The following is a 15,937-nucleotide window of genomic DNA, read 5'->3' on the forward strand; positions in this document are numbered from 1 at the left end:
ACTGTGGCTCAGGAGCCATCTGTGACTCTTTTACCCTTAAAGTGCTACTTGTGGAGACCCCACACCTCCTCCCAGTCTCTATCTTATAGACGGTGGGGGGAGGGGCAGCTCTGGGCCCTCTGCCTTGCAGTGGGGTTGTGAGGTGGGAGATTCTGCCCAGTGGGAATGGAGGTGTTGGGGCTTCAGCCCTGCAGAGCAAATCTGCCACAGCTTGGGGCTTCAGCAGGAGTGGGGCTGAAGCTCTGAGCCCTGTCAGACACTTACTGCAGGGCTACAGTCTTGAATCCCATGTCCTGTCAAAGTGCTGAGGTTTGTTGTCTGAGGCTCAGAGAGCCAGCCATAAGCTATCCTGCAATTTAAACCACATTTACTGATAAAAAAAAATGAGTGAAGAAAATAATGTGTTCTAATTTGCTAGATTTTCTAGAGTCATTTAACAATTATGAGAATATATTGTGTATCTTTATAACAAATATAAACTGAAACTCTAATTAGAAGCAGAGAAGTGGCTTGAGAACAATCATACAATATAAACAATATTAACCACATTATCCTGTCTGTGGAATCTGAGACAATACATAATAAAAATTGTTAAATGTTAAAGAAGTATAACACTACTTGCAGAATTTCGGTCCAAAAGAAACAAGCTCACTACATGTTTTTCTGGAGGGAGAGCGAGATGGAGTGGGGTGGGATTTGTTTTTTTGTTTTGTTTGGGGGAAGGGTGCCTGGTTGCAATTAAATACAGGAAGGATATTAAAACTTCCAAGAGATTTTTTTCAAGCCACAACAGAAGAATAAGCACAGTTGCATAATTGGAACCAAATCCAAAACCCACTTCCTTCTTATTTACAAAAAATCATCTAACAGACACTATTTAGATGCTGATGCTAAGAGGTCCAGAGTTGACAACTGTAAATCATCTATGGGGGAAAAGTTTTCAAAAGAACCTTTTGTCAAAGGTTAAAAGTTTATAGTTGACAGGCAACAGAAAGTTAGTGCCCACTGTAAAAACTAGTAGTCAGCCTGCCTCTCTTCAATAAAGTCCTTGAATTTTGTTTTGTTGTGGGGAAAGAAATCTTCCCTATTTAATAATCAGCCAAATTCTGTTACAGCGTAATTTGGTGCAGACACAGAATCAGACATCTCTTTTTACTGGATGCTAAGTTAAAATGACATTTTATTTTACCGGCACACATTTATCATCTGTGCAAAGCAGAACTAAAATTCAAAAAATATACAGTACTGTACTTCCTACTCATCATGCTATATCTCAGGTTTCGGGGGGAGGGGTGATCCATTAACAGATGCATTTCAGTTCAGTGTTGGCTTGTTATCACTGAAGATCTGTGCAGAAAGTTTAGTATTTAAGGTGATCTCTGAAAAAGGTGGACTTTTGCACGGCTTTAAGAATAAGATGTTAGGATAGTGATGGAAGCTTAAATGTTAGACCGTACAGTTGGGGGGGGGGGAGAGAATGGTTAAAACAACCAAAAGATTATTTTCAACACCTTCAAATTATTTTAGATATTTAAATACCTCTGATTCTTCATGTTCTTAGACAAAGATCCTATACATTTTATCTTGAATACAGGGAATGGAAGAAAAAAGGCAATACTGTGCTCTGAAAGATGTAGTTTAACTCTGCCTTTGACTTCATATCCTTAAATGCTGTTTGTGTTAAATGGAAGGGTGGATATTTTAAATAAGGCAAGGCTGAGGAATGGAAGAAGTATTATGAACAGGCTGTAACGTTAGCTGAATGCCAGAAAGTGTTACAGTTGGATGAAAACAGTTCTCCATAAAGGACATTGTTGCCATAACAACATTAGCAAGAGTGTACTTCAAGAATACATTTGGTTTACCATCAAGGAGAAGCTATCGCTCCCTTCACACTAGAAGAATTAAACTAAATTCTAGCCTGACAAATTCTAGCCCGAGTCAATTTAGAATGAAATTTATCATTAATCTGTTTTGGGATTGCTATTTTAGGACTGAATTCTGAAGTCCTCTCAGACAATTTTCACATCTGAACTAGGGATGTAAGCAACTACTTGAGTAGTCGACTACCTGATAAGGTAGGCCTGCTGGTGTGCAGAGGGGTGGAGTGGTAGGGGAGGCAGAGCTGCAGTAGGGAACCTGGCATGAGCTGGGACTCAGCAGTTCCAGCTCATGCCAGGTCCCAGACCACTGCAGCTCTGCTTTTTAAATGTAATAAGAGTGGTCTGGGACCCGGCATTAGCTGGGACTGCTGAGTCCCGACTCACACTGGGTCCCCTGCTGCGGCTTTGCCTTTTAAATGTAGTAAGAGCCTGGCAGCCCTTACTACATTTAAAAAGCAGAGCCACAGTGATCCAGGACTCGGCACAAGTCGGGACTGCTGTGTCCTGGCTTGTGCCAGCTCCTGGACCTCCCCCAACTGCCACTCTGCCATTTAAATGCTGTAGCGGCCGGGCTGCCTGCTCACCTGGCTCCTACTACATTTAAACTGCAGAGTCACAGCTTATCGATTAATTCTGTACTCAATACAAATTGTATCATGTACACGATTAGTCAGTTACCCACTTCTTAACATCCTTATTCTGAACCCAACTGAGCATTTGGCTGAGAAAGGGCCTATGGATTTGACCATTATTCAGGATAGAGTTACAAGGAAACAAATGCTATCTCTGACATTTTCTACACGGCAATTAAATATCTCCTTAGCTGGAGCCCTGCTAGCCTCGAATCAGCCAGAATGTGCTAGCTGCCATTTTTTAATTACATTGTAGATATACCCTGAAATTATATTACTAACTCTGACTTTCAGGGTGATCCTGTGAAAGTAATTTAGAGCTGAATGCTCAAATGGAGTCAGGCTTCCAATTTCTATACTTGTTGATTGAAATTAGCACCCTAAATAGAAGTTAAAAGCCTAACTCCTTTTGGTAGAAATGTAGCCGTGTTAGTCTGGTGTAGCTGAAACAAAATACAGGTCTATGTAGCACTTTAAAGACTAACAAGATGGTTTATTAGATGATGAGCTTTCGTGGGCCAGACCCACTTCCTCAGATCAAATAATGGAAGAAAATAGTCACAACCATATATACCAAAGGATACAATTAAAAAAAATGAACACACATGAAAAGGACAAATCACATTACAGAACAGAAGGGGGATGTGGGGAGGGGGGGAAGGAGGTGAATGCCAGTGAGTTAATGATATTAGGGGTGGGAAAGGGGAGATGTCTGTGAGTTAATAGAATTAGAGGTGATAATGGGGGAAGCTATCTTTGTAATGGGTAAGATAGCTGGGGTCTTTGTTAAGTCCCGTGCGGAGAGTGTCGAATTTTAGCATGAATGCCAGTTCAGAGGATTCCCTTTCAAGTGCAGATTTGAATGTCTTCTGAAGTAGGATGCAGGTTAGCAGGTCATTCAGACAGCATTGATTCTTTGGCGAAGTGTCTGACTATGTGGACAAAGCTGGCAGCGGGGTTTGTTGCAAGGGAAAGTACCAGGGTTGGTATTAGTGTGGTATGTCCTGTGGTTGTTGGTAAGAATCATCTTGAGGTTAGGCGGTTGTCTATAGGAGACTATGGGTCTGTCTCCCAGAGCTTCTTGGAGTTTAGTGTCCTGTTCCCGTATAGGCTGTAATCTACTGATAATGCGTTGGACAGGTTTAAGTTGGGAGCTGTGGGTGATGACAAGTGGTGTTCTATTGTTGGTTTTCTTGGGTCTGTCTTGTAGTAGATGGTTTCTAGGTATTCGTTTGGCTCTTTCAATTTGCTTTTTTATTTCTCCGGGTGGGTAGTTGAGGTTTATAAATGCTTGGTAGAGATCCTGAAGTTTCTGGTCTCTGTCTGTGGGATTAGAGCAGATGCGGTTGTATCGAAGGGCTTGGCTATAGATGATGGATCGTATGGTGTGTTCTGGATGGGAGCTGTAAGCATGTAGGTAACTGTATGAGTCAGTGGGTTTTCTGTAGAGGGTGGTCCACATATTCACTCTGCTGACACCATTATTGGGCCTACCCAAGTGAGTTATAAGATCAAGAATACATATTCCTGCGCCTCCAGAAATATAATCTATGCTATCATGTGCCGAAAGTGTCCGTCTGCTATGTACATTGGACAAACGTCTCAGACACTTCGCCAAAGAATCAATGCCCACAAAACAGACATTAGACAGGATCACAAAGAAAAAACAGTTGCTTGTCATTTCAACCAGAAAGGACACTGTCTGAATGACCTGCTAACCTGCATCCTACTTCAGAAGACATTCAAATCTGCACTTGAAAGGGAATCCTCTGAACTGACATTCATGCTAAAATTCGACACTCTCCGCACGGGACTTAAAGACCCCAGCTATCTTACCCATTACAAAGATAGCTTCCCCCATTATCACCTCTAATTCTATTAACTCACAGACATCTCCCCTTCCCCACCTCTAATATCATTAACTCACTGGCATTCACCTTCTTCCCCCCCCCCCCCCACATCCCCCTTCTGTTCTGTAATGTGATTTGTCCTTTTCATGTGTGTTCATTTTTTTTTAATTGTATCCTTTGGTATATATGGTTGTGACTATTTTCTTCCATTATTTGATCTGAGGAAGTGGGTCTGGCCCACGAAAGCTCATCATCTAATAAACCATCTTGTTAGTCTTTAAAGTGCTACATAGACCTGTATTTTGTTTTAACTCCTTTTGAGCATTCATCCCTTAGTCTTTATGGAAGAAAAACTCCAGTGCTAAGACCCCACCATACTGAGTTGATTTCATTATCTGTGTTTTCCCATACATCACAGAGACATTAAAAACAATTAATCAAGCCTCAAAGTGCTTTGAGAGGCTCAGTTAAAGATGCCATTTAGGTGGCAGACAGAGGTTATTATTAGTAATAATAGTCAACCAAAATAAATTAGTCATTTCTACCAAAATATAAACTAGGAAATTTGTTTATAGTTTCAATGTCATTATATAAAGGAAGTACTTGACCTAAGGCATAAACCCAATAAGAAAAGTAAATCTTCATCAACAAATTAAGAAAAACATTCTTTAATCTCGTACCTGAGATGACAATAGATTGCAGTCAACATGCAGTCCCTTCCCAGTCTTGTATCTTTGAATCAGGCCAGCCATGATTGCTCCATACGTGTACAGCCCTGTGGCAAGGTCTGTCATGGCAACTCCTGGTCTAACTGGATCACCATCCTAGCAGAAGAGAAAAAATAAGAATGGGGAAGAATTAACATCTTGTTATGATATATTCTATACATTCCATGCATTACAGAAACTTTCTATGAAGCTAAAATGTCTTCTGAGTGAACTACAGTGAAAAGCCTGAAAATGAAAAAATATACTTTCTTACAAGTATCTGCAGAACTGTTCCTAGCAATTCTGTAACATTACAAACAGTGGCAAACTGGGAAAAAGTTGTTGTCTCTACCCTCTATTAACTTTATCAATTTCATTCAAAAGTTTCAACATATCTTTTAAAAATAAGAAATTATTACAGGAAAAATATTCTAAAGGAAAACAAAGTTTAATATACCTGAAAGACAAGGTACCATAGACTTGTTATACATGTTGGCAGTGGCACATGTCTGATTGAGGAGGAAGGAAACTGCCCTCCCCCCTGCCATGAGTTTTATTACTGCATCATAAGGTTTCATAGATTTTTATAAAAGGTAATAATTTGAGACTTGCTTTGCATGAATATTTAATCCCCAACTCCTTTTTTAATTAACTATGCATAATGCTGATTATGGTTGAAGAATTTTTTGATCTTCCACCACATGCTTCAGGATTGTGCTAGAAATGCTCTTTCCTGACAAGGTTAATAGTGTCCTGAATACCTGTATTTCAAGCATGAAATTGTCTCTCACTAAGTCAATGGCAACATTCACACTGATTTCAACCAGACCAGACCAGACCAAGATTTCACCCAGAAGTTTAAGATCACTAGATCCAATAATCTCTCACTTTGCTGCATTTTATTTTTGTTGTCTGAGCAAAGAGATTTTCCAACATCACAGACTAATTATAAATATCAGCTAGGGAATGAACAAGTCTAGCAACCAAAAAGATGAGAAAGATTTTATCAAGTCAACCATTACTCCAGAAGCTGCAGTACTTTTTACACTACGGAAGAAAAAAATGTAAAGGCTCAGATTATGATGTCATTACTTACAGAATAAGTGTATGTGGTGGCACTGAAATGAAGGCAACTACTCTTGGAGTAAGGACATCAGAATCTGGCCTCAAATCAGTACGAAAAAGGTAAGCATAAAAGGTTGCATCTCATAAAAAAAAAAGAGGAGTGTTCCGTTAAACAGCACACAGACAAGACACCTTTAAGCAATTCTGATAATTCCCCACTGTAGACCAGGGCTACTTGGAAATAACCTCCCTTATCTCATATATAGTAGCCCATTGTCTATGCGTCTGTAACACTGACGTACACAGCCACGCCCCCTGGCCATGTACGGCAGCGCCCTGTTCCTCTTCCCCTCCCTCCCTGGCGGTTCGGCCAGCCCCATGGCCCCCCGGACATGCCTCCTCCGCCAGTGCTGCTTCCCTCCCCCCTTCCTCCAGGCCCCCCCATCATCCTCCCCTCCAGCCCCACAACCCCCAATCCTCCCCCAGCTCTGCTTTCCACCCCCCCCTTACGGCCAGCCCCGCTCCCTTCCCCTTCCTCCGTGGCGCGCTGCGCCGCTCCCAGATGAGCAGCACTCCCGCCAGTCCCCGGCGGGGTAGCAAGCGGCAGCAAGTGACCCTTTGGGGTCCGCGCTCCCCACGCATGGGGAGCGCGGACCCCCAAGGGCGCTTGCCGCCCCAGACCCAGCTGAGCGCCGCTCCCGCCGGGCCCACCTGACCAGCGTTTGCTTCCCCGCCGGTGCCTGGTGGGAGTGCCGCTCATTTGGGAGCGGCGCAGCGCGGCATGGAGGGAGGAGAAGGGGGGGCGGGGCGCCACATAGGGAGGGGAAGGGGGCAGGGCTGGCCAGAAAGGGGGTGGGAAGCAGAGCTGGGGGAGGATTGGTGGTTGTGGGGCTGGAGGGAAGGATGAGAGGCCATTACTCATCCATAACAATAAACCCCCTGCTCATGGCATAGAGCAGGGATGGGTAAACTAGGCATAGAGACCATGTCCAGCCTATCCGAGCTTTCAATCTAGTTCTCAAACTCCCATTCCAGCCAGGGAGTGGGGTGGAGGGTTTGCAGTGCCGTAACTAGCTAATTTTGCACCTGAGGGAAGAATATAAAATTGCACACCTTCATGTGTATATATTCATAGTACTTATTTCATAGAAAAAGGGAAAATACATAAATAACAACAACACCACAACATTTATTTATTATAGTTATAAGAGCAGCATAAACAATCAATACATATATATACATAATTATAAAATTTCACCATATCAGGAACTACTAGGTATTTGTTTACAATTGTACTTTGCACGCTTTTAATGAGGCAAACTCATCGATAATTGCATTGAAATTAAGATTATTTGCTACCTCGTGTTCTATTGATAAAATTGATATATTTGATAATCTCTCCTGACCAGTGGATGCTTGAAGGTAGTTCTTAATTAATTTTAGTTTACTAAAACTTCTTTCACAAGAAGCCACAGTCACTGCCTTGTCCCCTTGGTTTGTGTAGCACATTCAGAGCACTTAGCAAAGTGGCTCAGCAGCATGGGCTCCAGTTTTTGGAGGGGAAACCATGACTCCAACAGGGTAAGGGCCTGGACCCCGACCCAGAGATCATACCAACCAGACCCCAAGCTCTAATCACATACCCCCTAAGACCTAGAGCCACTCTCCTGGCAGAGGTGAGACAAGACCCAGGAGATCCTGGCTCCCAACTTGACCCCCACCTCATCCCCTGCACCTCTGCCCCTGTGTAGGACAATCTGAGCCCCTTCTCCTCCGGCCCCACGCCTCGCACCTGGGAACTGCACTAGGACAACTTAAGGTGGCGCTTGGCACGGCTGAGCCAGTGCCCAGCCTCCCGCGCCACTCAGAAGCAGCTGACTCTCTGGGCAGCCGCCAGGGCTGGTGACTGTTGGATCGCAGAGCAGCAACGTGCAGCCTGACATGAAAACTGCGGGACAGCTGATGCTAATGGACGAGGGAGGGAAGCGGCACTTTCTTAAAATAAGCAGCTGTCTTAAAATAATTCGTGTTCTATATTATTTTTTGCACCCCCTCAGCTATGTGCCCAAGGCAAGTGTCTCACTCACCTTTCCCTTGTTACAGCCTGAGGTCTTGCCTCTTTCTGGCACTCTAGCCAGGGAGTAGGGTCAGGGGCTTGCAAGCTGAACTGTTCATATGAATCAAAAGGGCATAGAAAGGGGCTAAGTTAAGTTTAATTACTGTAATATATTGGTATTATGGTATATTTAGAATAGTAAGCTTGCTTTTATGTTTATTCCACTAAAATGTATCTTTATTGAGTAACATTCATTTAAATATCTCCTCTTCAAAGTTAAATTGATTAACAGCAACATCTCTTAACTATGGTTTACTTTGAAGCTAAAATGGTTTGCAAATATTTTGATTATTGACACAGCCAAATGCAGAAACACAGATGACTCAAATTACAGATTGGTCAGAAGTCGGCAATAATTGTGAAAACTACCCAACTTTTATGCAGTGCAATACACTGGAAATTTTAAGCTAACATTCCATTTGTTTTCAGATAGGAACAAAATCATATGCTAAAATTAACAATTGCTCAGTAATATAATTTTCTAATAGCACATTGTTCAACACAATTATTGTACTAGTGTTGATTTTCAAAAAATGTTGTGTTGTCCCTGCCTGAACATGAATTGTTAATTTCATGAGCATTCATGGCCCAGCATACAATTTCCATACCCAGAGGTAGGCATCTGGCCAAAAAGTGCCCATTGCTGGCACAGAGGCTTATATTAGCACTATGTTAGAGCCCTATCCACACCCTCTGCTAGATATGTAACTCTGGCCAGCCTCTACTCAGTCCCCTTCCCACCAAGAACTTTGGGGAGGAAGCAAGCAGGCAAGTTTTCATGTGCACTTCTGTGCATATAGGCTCAACAGCCAGGACTGGATAGAAACAAATCAGTGCATAAGAGATTTTACAGGCAGTCCCCGGGTTACGTACAAGATAGGGGCTGTAGGTTTGTTCTTAAGTTGAATCTGTATGTAAGTCGGAACTGGCGTCCAGATTCAGCCGCTGCTGAAACTGACCGCCAGTTCTGACTTACATACAGAATCAACTTAAGAACCTCAGGCGTCCCCAAGTCAGCTGCTGCTGAAACTGATCAGCAGCTGATACCAGGAAGCCCGGAGCAGAGCAACTCTGCCTCGGGCTTCCTGTAGTCAGCGCTGGTCAGTTTCAGCAGAAGCTGACTTGGGGACGCCTGGGGCAGAGCAGCTGGGGTGCTGCTGGGTTGGTCCAGTAGCACCGCTCCTCGGCGCTACTGGACCAACCCAGCAGCACCCCATCTGCTCTGCCCCAGACGTCCTGATTCAGCCGCTGCTGAAACTGACCAGCAGCGGCTGAATCAGGACGCCTGGGGCAGAGCAGCTAGGGTGCTGCCGGGTTGGTCCAGTAGCGCCCAGAGCGGCGCTGCGGGACCAACCGGCAGCGCCCCAGCTGCTCTGCCACAGGCGTCTGGAGAAAAGCCTAGTCTGCTGGGGGGGGGGAGTACTAGCTGCGCCCCCCACCCCCACCCCAGCAGACCAGGAAGACGCAGGCGGCGGACCGAGACGCACCGCGGTCCCGCCACCTGGGTCCTCCACGGCTTTGCTCCCAGTCTCCCTGGTCTGCTAGGGAGACGGGGAGCAAAGCCTCTGAGGACGCCAGCAGCGGGACAGCCGCGGGGCGTCTGGGCTGTCCCGCTGCCGGCTTCCCTGAGGCTTTGCAAAGCCGCGGGGGGGCTCGGGCAGCGAGGCAGCCCAGGCGCGCTGCCGGCTGCCTCGCTGCCCGAGCCCCCCCCCCCCGGCGACTTTGCAAAGCCTCAGGGAAGCTGGCAGCAGAGCAGCCCAGGTGCGCCTGGGCTGCCTCGCTGCCCGAGCCCCCCCGCGGCTTTGCTCCGCGTCTTCCTGGTCTGCAGACCAGGGAGACGCGGAGAAAGCCCCAGAGTACACGGGCGGCAGGACCGCGAGGTCCCGCAGTCCGTGTCCTCCAGGGCAGCCCCGTTCGTAACTGCAGATCCGACATAAGTCGGATCCGCGTAAGTCGGGGACTGCCTGTATTTACTTCCCTGTTCTATCATATAGTTCAAGATGTAAAGTACTCTAAGTTGTTTCATAGACAACATGAAACAAAACCTATACCTCTTGAAAGCCTTCAGCACATTAAGCAAAATGTATCCATTTTAATCTTAATCAAGATGGCTCAGGTGATAACACGAAATTTCACCAGTTTGCAAACAAATGAGATAGCAAGAGATTGAATCTCCATTTCAGACCTGATGGAGAAAATTACAAAATGGGAGATGATAAAACCAGAGACAATTTTAGCAGATACTCTATCATATGAAACACTCTTGGATCTTAGTACCAAAATCTGCATCATCAAGTACTCCATTTTCCAGTTTTTGCTTAACGAGACCTCCTTAAGTAGGTTTCCTTAGTTTCTGCACATGGTTAATGTGCAATTTTTTATCTGTGATTCATGAAGAACAAAAAATTGTTGAACATTACTTAAACTTGCACTCATTAATAAATCAAACCATGAAAGAATTTTGTATTTCCTCAGTTAAGGATTAAAGGGTTGCGAAATCAAGGACACTCAAGTTAGGGAAAGCCAAGATGTCTTAACTCAGCCCCCTTGTGCATATGCATTATGACAAAGCCTTTAATGATGTGGTCCTTTCTCATCACCCCTCAGTTCATCCAGAGCACAGGACGGACCTGCTCAGGACATGAATAGAGGTTGAGAAGTGAAGGACACTGTTGTCTATAGAACCCATGCCTCCTTTGTTGCAGAAACTGGGAAGCTTGAAGTGAACAAGGCAGGGAGCTGACTAACAGGAACAAGTAAGTGACCCTTGGGATGAGTTTATTGTTTGTAATTGTAGGCTTGCTTGAAGTTGACAGTGAGATCTGTTTTTGGGACTCCGTACCGAGAGAAGCAGTTTGCTAGGCTAGGCTGAGAGTTACTAACAAGGCTCTAGCATGCTACTCTTTGATCCTTAATACCTAGAGCCCAGCGCAGATAAACATTTTTGTATCTGTATCTGCATAAATGAGCCACCAGTATTCTGATCAACATCCACAGATGCAGATACCCGTGGATATAAAGCAGATATCTTCAGGGCTGTACAAATCCTTTTAGGGTACCGTGAGAAGTGGGTGTCAGAGAACAGGAATTGAAAAAGCCAGCTCAGAGGCATTCAGAAAAGCTAGTGAACGGGAGTTTGGCAAGGGAATTTAGAGAAGGCATGGAAGTGGCTGGTACACCTAACAAACACACTCTAAACTTAAGCCAATATACCACTCTCTTGCCCCATCACCACAAAGAAAACAACCCTGCAAGAGTTAAAATAATGCAGGCAGCTATTCTGTAGCTCAGTAGGAACTATCCAGTTTATTGCAGTGAACACAATATATATATATAATTACCTGCCATGTGGGCAGGTTGTATACGGGCATATAGGGCATAAGCAGCTCATGGCCCTCAAACACACAGTCCAGGCTCTTGAGATCATAGTGGCTGAAATGGAACCTAAGGAAGACAGAGAGGCACACAGAGGAGCTTTCAGGGACACAGAAGGAGAAGCTCCATCCCCAGTCTAACAGCCTCTGTGCTGCTGAAAAAAGAAGAAAGTCTGAGGGAATGAAAATACCAAGCTGGAGAGGATGGAAACACACCCATCGCTCCTTCCAGATGATGTCATGGTATCCTCTCGCACTGGCAATACCCCTCTCAGGGAGGGAACCCCTGCTACAAGGAAGAAACAGATAACAGTAAAGGTAGATTCAATTATCAGAGAAAGAGATGGATTTTCAACGACTGGGAGAACTCTGTGGTGAACTGCCTGCCCAGTGCAAAGGCTTGCAGACCTCTTGAGACCTCTAGGTCAGTGTTTCTTAAGCTTTTTAAGACCCAGGAACACCAAACAATAATTTTTTTATTTTAAATGAGGAACACCAAGGATTTTTTGTTGAGGAAAAAAAAAAGATCGGGGCAAAAAGGATCAGGGGCAAAGTTATTGAGGAGAAAAATGGGTTGGGGGAATGTTATTGAGAAAAAACAAACAAACAAAAAGGGTCACCTGTCCCTCTAAGGGTGGCCATTTTGAATTCTGTTGTTCTCCGAGGCACACCTCCAACTGCCTCGTGACACACGGGTGTACCGCGGAACACAGTTTAAGAAACACTGCTCTAGGTAGATTAATGTGCAGAACTGGGAAGGAAATGCTCATCATGATACATATATGTACCATAACAGAGAGAAAGGTAGAAGAGAAGCTCTGGAAGCCAAATTTACTGCTAAATAAGAGATTAATGCCAGGACCTCCCTGGTAGCAGTCCCTGTCCATGTGCAGGGCCAATTAAACAGGGAGAACTGCAGGGTCTCATTTTGTGGATGAGGCAATGGATCCAGGAGGAGAAATGTATTTATTAGGTGTATTAGGAAGTGGGGAACCTTTGAGAAGGAAGAATCCTATGCAGGAAGGAAGGGCTTCCCTTAAACCAAAACAGAACCAGATTAGTGGCATGTAAAATTTAAGAAATCACAGAGGAGTTTTTAAACTAAGGGTTGGGAGAAAGCTGACAAGTCTGAAGGAGCACATGGTTCAAAGAAAGACATATCTCAGGGAAAGATTCAATAAAGGGGGGCCACTATATCTGAGGACAGGATAGAAATTGATTAAGCACAGGTCACAATTAGAAACAGTCAAATGAAAAAAAAAAAAGTCCCATTCAATCATATGAAGGCAGAGAACTAAATCTAGTACTGACCACTTTCGTAAGTGCTTGAATAGAAATGCTAGAAGTCTAAATATCCAGTGCTACTGTACACATTTTGGTCCTAGTACATTAGAAAGAAGTAACATTTTTATAGAAGTGAAAGAGATTACTTCACCCACCTTGTCTCTCTAGAAGTCTAAATACTAAAATGGGGAAACCTGAGTGCCTGGTATTAAATGATGATATTTATATAAAAAGCATCACAGAAACTTGACAATCAATGGGACACAGAACAGGATATAAAATACACAGGAATGACAGAGTAGGTCACACTGGTGGGATAGTGGTTCTATATGTGAAAAAAAATTTACATGAGTCAAGCTGTACCACAGAACTTATATTTAAAGAAATTCCATGTTTAAATAATGCGAGTAAAGCAGCGGAAATATACTACCTGACTAGGACAGTGACAGTGACTGTGAAATGCTCAAGGTGATTATAGAGATTACAAAAACAGAAACACCAGTAATAATGGGGATTTCAATTATCCCCATAAGGACTAGGTACATGTCACCTCAAGATGAGATTCAGAGATAAAAATTCCAGACACCAAGAACCACTGCTTCTTGGAGCAGCTGGGCCTGGAACCCTCAAGGGGAGAGAGAACTTCTGATTTAGTTCTAAGTGGAGTATAAGATCCAGTCCAAGTGGTGAATAGCAGTGTTCCCTCTAAGCTGAGCCATGAGCCTCTGACTGGGCACAGCTGATTAATCACCTGTGAAACTGTGCTGTCGCACAGCTTAGAGGGCACATTGGTGAATAGAGCTGAATAACTCACCAATGGCAACCACTTATAGGCCTTGGTGGAAAAGGCAATCCTCGCCTACAGACAACCCCCTAACCTCAAACAAATTTTTTCCAGAAACCACGCAGCACACCTCTATCTTAATCATCCAGGAACTCACCCCTGCAATCAGCACCAGTGCCAACTCTGTCCACACATCTACTCAAGCGATTTCATCACTGGAACCAACCACATCAGCTAATACATCAGGGGCTCATTTAACTGCACATCCACTAATGTGATTTATGTTATTAAATGCCAGAAATGCCCCACTGCCATGTATATAGGTCAAACTAGACAGTCTCTACAGGAAAGAATTAATGGACACAAATCAGATATCCAAAAACACAACACACAAAAACCTGTTGGAGAACACTTTAACCTGCCCTTGTACTCATTAATGGATCCCAAAGTCACCGTGTTGTTTCAGGCCAGTTCCACAAGCCAAATACACAGGGAAGCATTGGAACTTAACTTCATTTACAAGTGTGATTCCCATCACCGAGGTATGAAAAAAGACATTGGCTGGCTAGCACACTACCTTCCACATCCTAATGACTTAACCAACTAAACAATGGGGCTGTGTCTACACTGGCCCCTTCTTCGGAATAGCCATGCTAATTTAGAACTTTGGAATAGGGAAATGCGCGGGGGATTTAAACATCCCCCGCGGGATTTAAATAAACATGGTGGCCGCTTTTTTTCCGGCTTGGGGAAAAGCCAGAAAAGAGCGTCCAGACTGGCGCGATCCTCCGGAATAAAGCCCTATTCCAGAGGATCTCTTATTCCTATTTTCAATAGGGCTTTATTCCGGAGGATCGCGCCAGTCTGGATGCTCTTTTCCGGCTTTTCCCCAAGCCGGAAAAAAAGCGGCGGCCATGTTTATTTAAATCCCGCGGGGGATGTTTAAATCCCCTGCGCATTTCCCTTTTCCAAAGTTCTAAATTAGCATGGCTATTCCAAAGAAGGGGCCAGTGTAGATGTAGCCACAGTGTTTAGAGAAGATGAAAATTGTTCTTAACTGTTTCTTTTAACTTGAACACTCTAATTTGCTATTTTTCCCCCTTCCCCTTTTTATTCTTGGATCTGGACTTTTAATACTCCATTCATCTGAAGAAATGGGTTCAGCCCATGAAAGCTCATACCACCATCTACATGTTTTGTTAGGCTTTAAGGTGCTGCTATACTATTCATTATTTAAGTTTAACCATAATGTAATTAACTTTAAAATCCTTGAAGGGAAGAACATACCAAAGAAACCCAACACAGTATCATTTAACTTAAAAAAGAGGAACAAAACCTAACAATGATAATAAGAGGAGAAGGCTAGTTAAGTGGAAATTAAAAGAAAGAGTGAAAAGTCACAAGAGTGAAAAGCCTGAAATCTGCATGGAAACTATTTATGAATACCATAATGGAGACTCAAAGTAAATATATAGCCCAAATTTAAAAAAAAAACAGTAAGGAAAACATAAAAGAGCATGGACTCTGGCAAGTCATGTGTAAGGTATAAAAATATATATAAAAAAACGTTAAGAAGACAGTCTTTCTAAAAGTGCACCAAAAGACTAAAAATAAAGTTTACAGCTAGCAATGTTGGAGAAAGACTGGACGGCTAAATACGATTCAAAGTAGTTGCTAACTATTAGCCATCCAATCTTTCTCCTGCATTTCCAGCTGCAAACTTTATTTTTAGTCTTTTGGTATGCTTTTAGAAATACTGTCTTTTTAAAAAGTTTCTTTTATATAATTTTTTCAATCTTTTTGGTCTTAAATGTAGTGTGCCTCAGTGATCTCACACACACTCTCCCTCTCCCCCTCCCCCTCCCTCTCCCCCTCCCTCTTCCTCTCCCTCTCTCCTCCCCCCCCCCCCCCCAACGGTCATCACACACACACACACACACACACACCCCACAGTGATCTCACACACACACATGCTGCAGGTCATGGTCATCACATACACACACACCACTCTGCAGGCCATGTGATCACACACACACACACACACACACACACACACACACACACAACACCTTGCTGAGGGACGTGCGCACAAGGCTCAAGGTTGGAGCTGGCAGCCTGCTGGCAGGGGCGGAGCTGCTTCAGGGGCAGGCAGGGGCAGCCGGTGCATGCACAGGAGGGGCAAGTTGAAAATCCCATGATAGATAAGAACAGTGACGACTTAATAGAAAGATTGTCTAACTAG

The 15,937-nt window shown here is 43.9% G+C and overlaps 1 protein-coding gene across 3 annotated transcripts in view; it reads right to left on the bottom strand.

The window, feature by feature from the left end:
- The window catches only part of SUGCT (succinyl-CoA:glutarate-CoA transferase), a 473,567-nt gene that overhangs the window by 381,301 nt on the left and 76,329 nt on the right, over window positions 1-15,937 (bottom strand). For all 3 annotated transcript variants that reach the window (XM_075921728.1, XM_006124080.3, XM_006124079.2), the window contains exon 8: window positions 5,046-5,189. In XM_075921728.1, coding sequence (XP_075777843.1) covers window positions 5,046-5,189 — 144 coding nt within the window. The remainder of the gene's footprint in view (window positions 1-5,045; window positions 5,190-15,937) is intronic.

Source organism: Pelodiscus sinensis, chromosome 2 (assembly GCF_049634645.1).
Source record: "Pelodiscus sinensis isolate JC-2024 chromosome 2, ASM4963464v1, whole genome shotgun sequence".
NCBI classification, from domain to species: Eukaryota; Metazoa; Chordata; order Testudines; family Trionychidae; genus Pelodiscus; species Pelodiscus sinensis.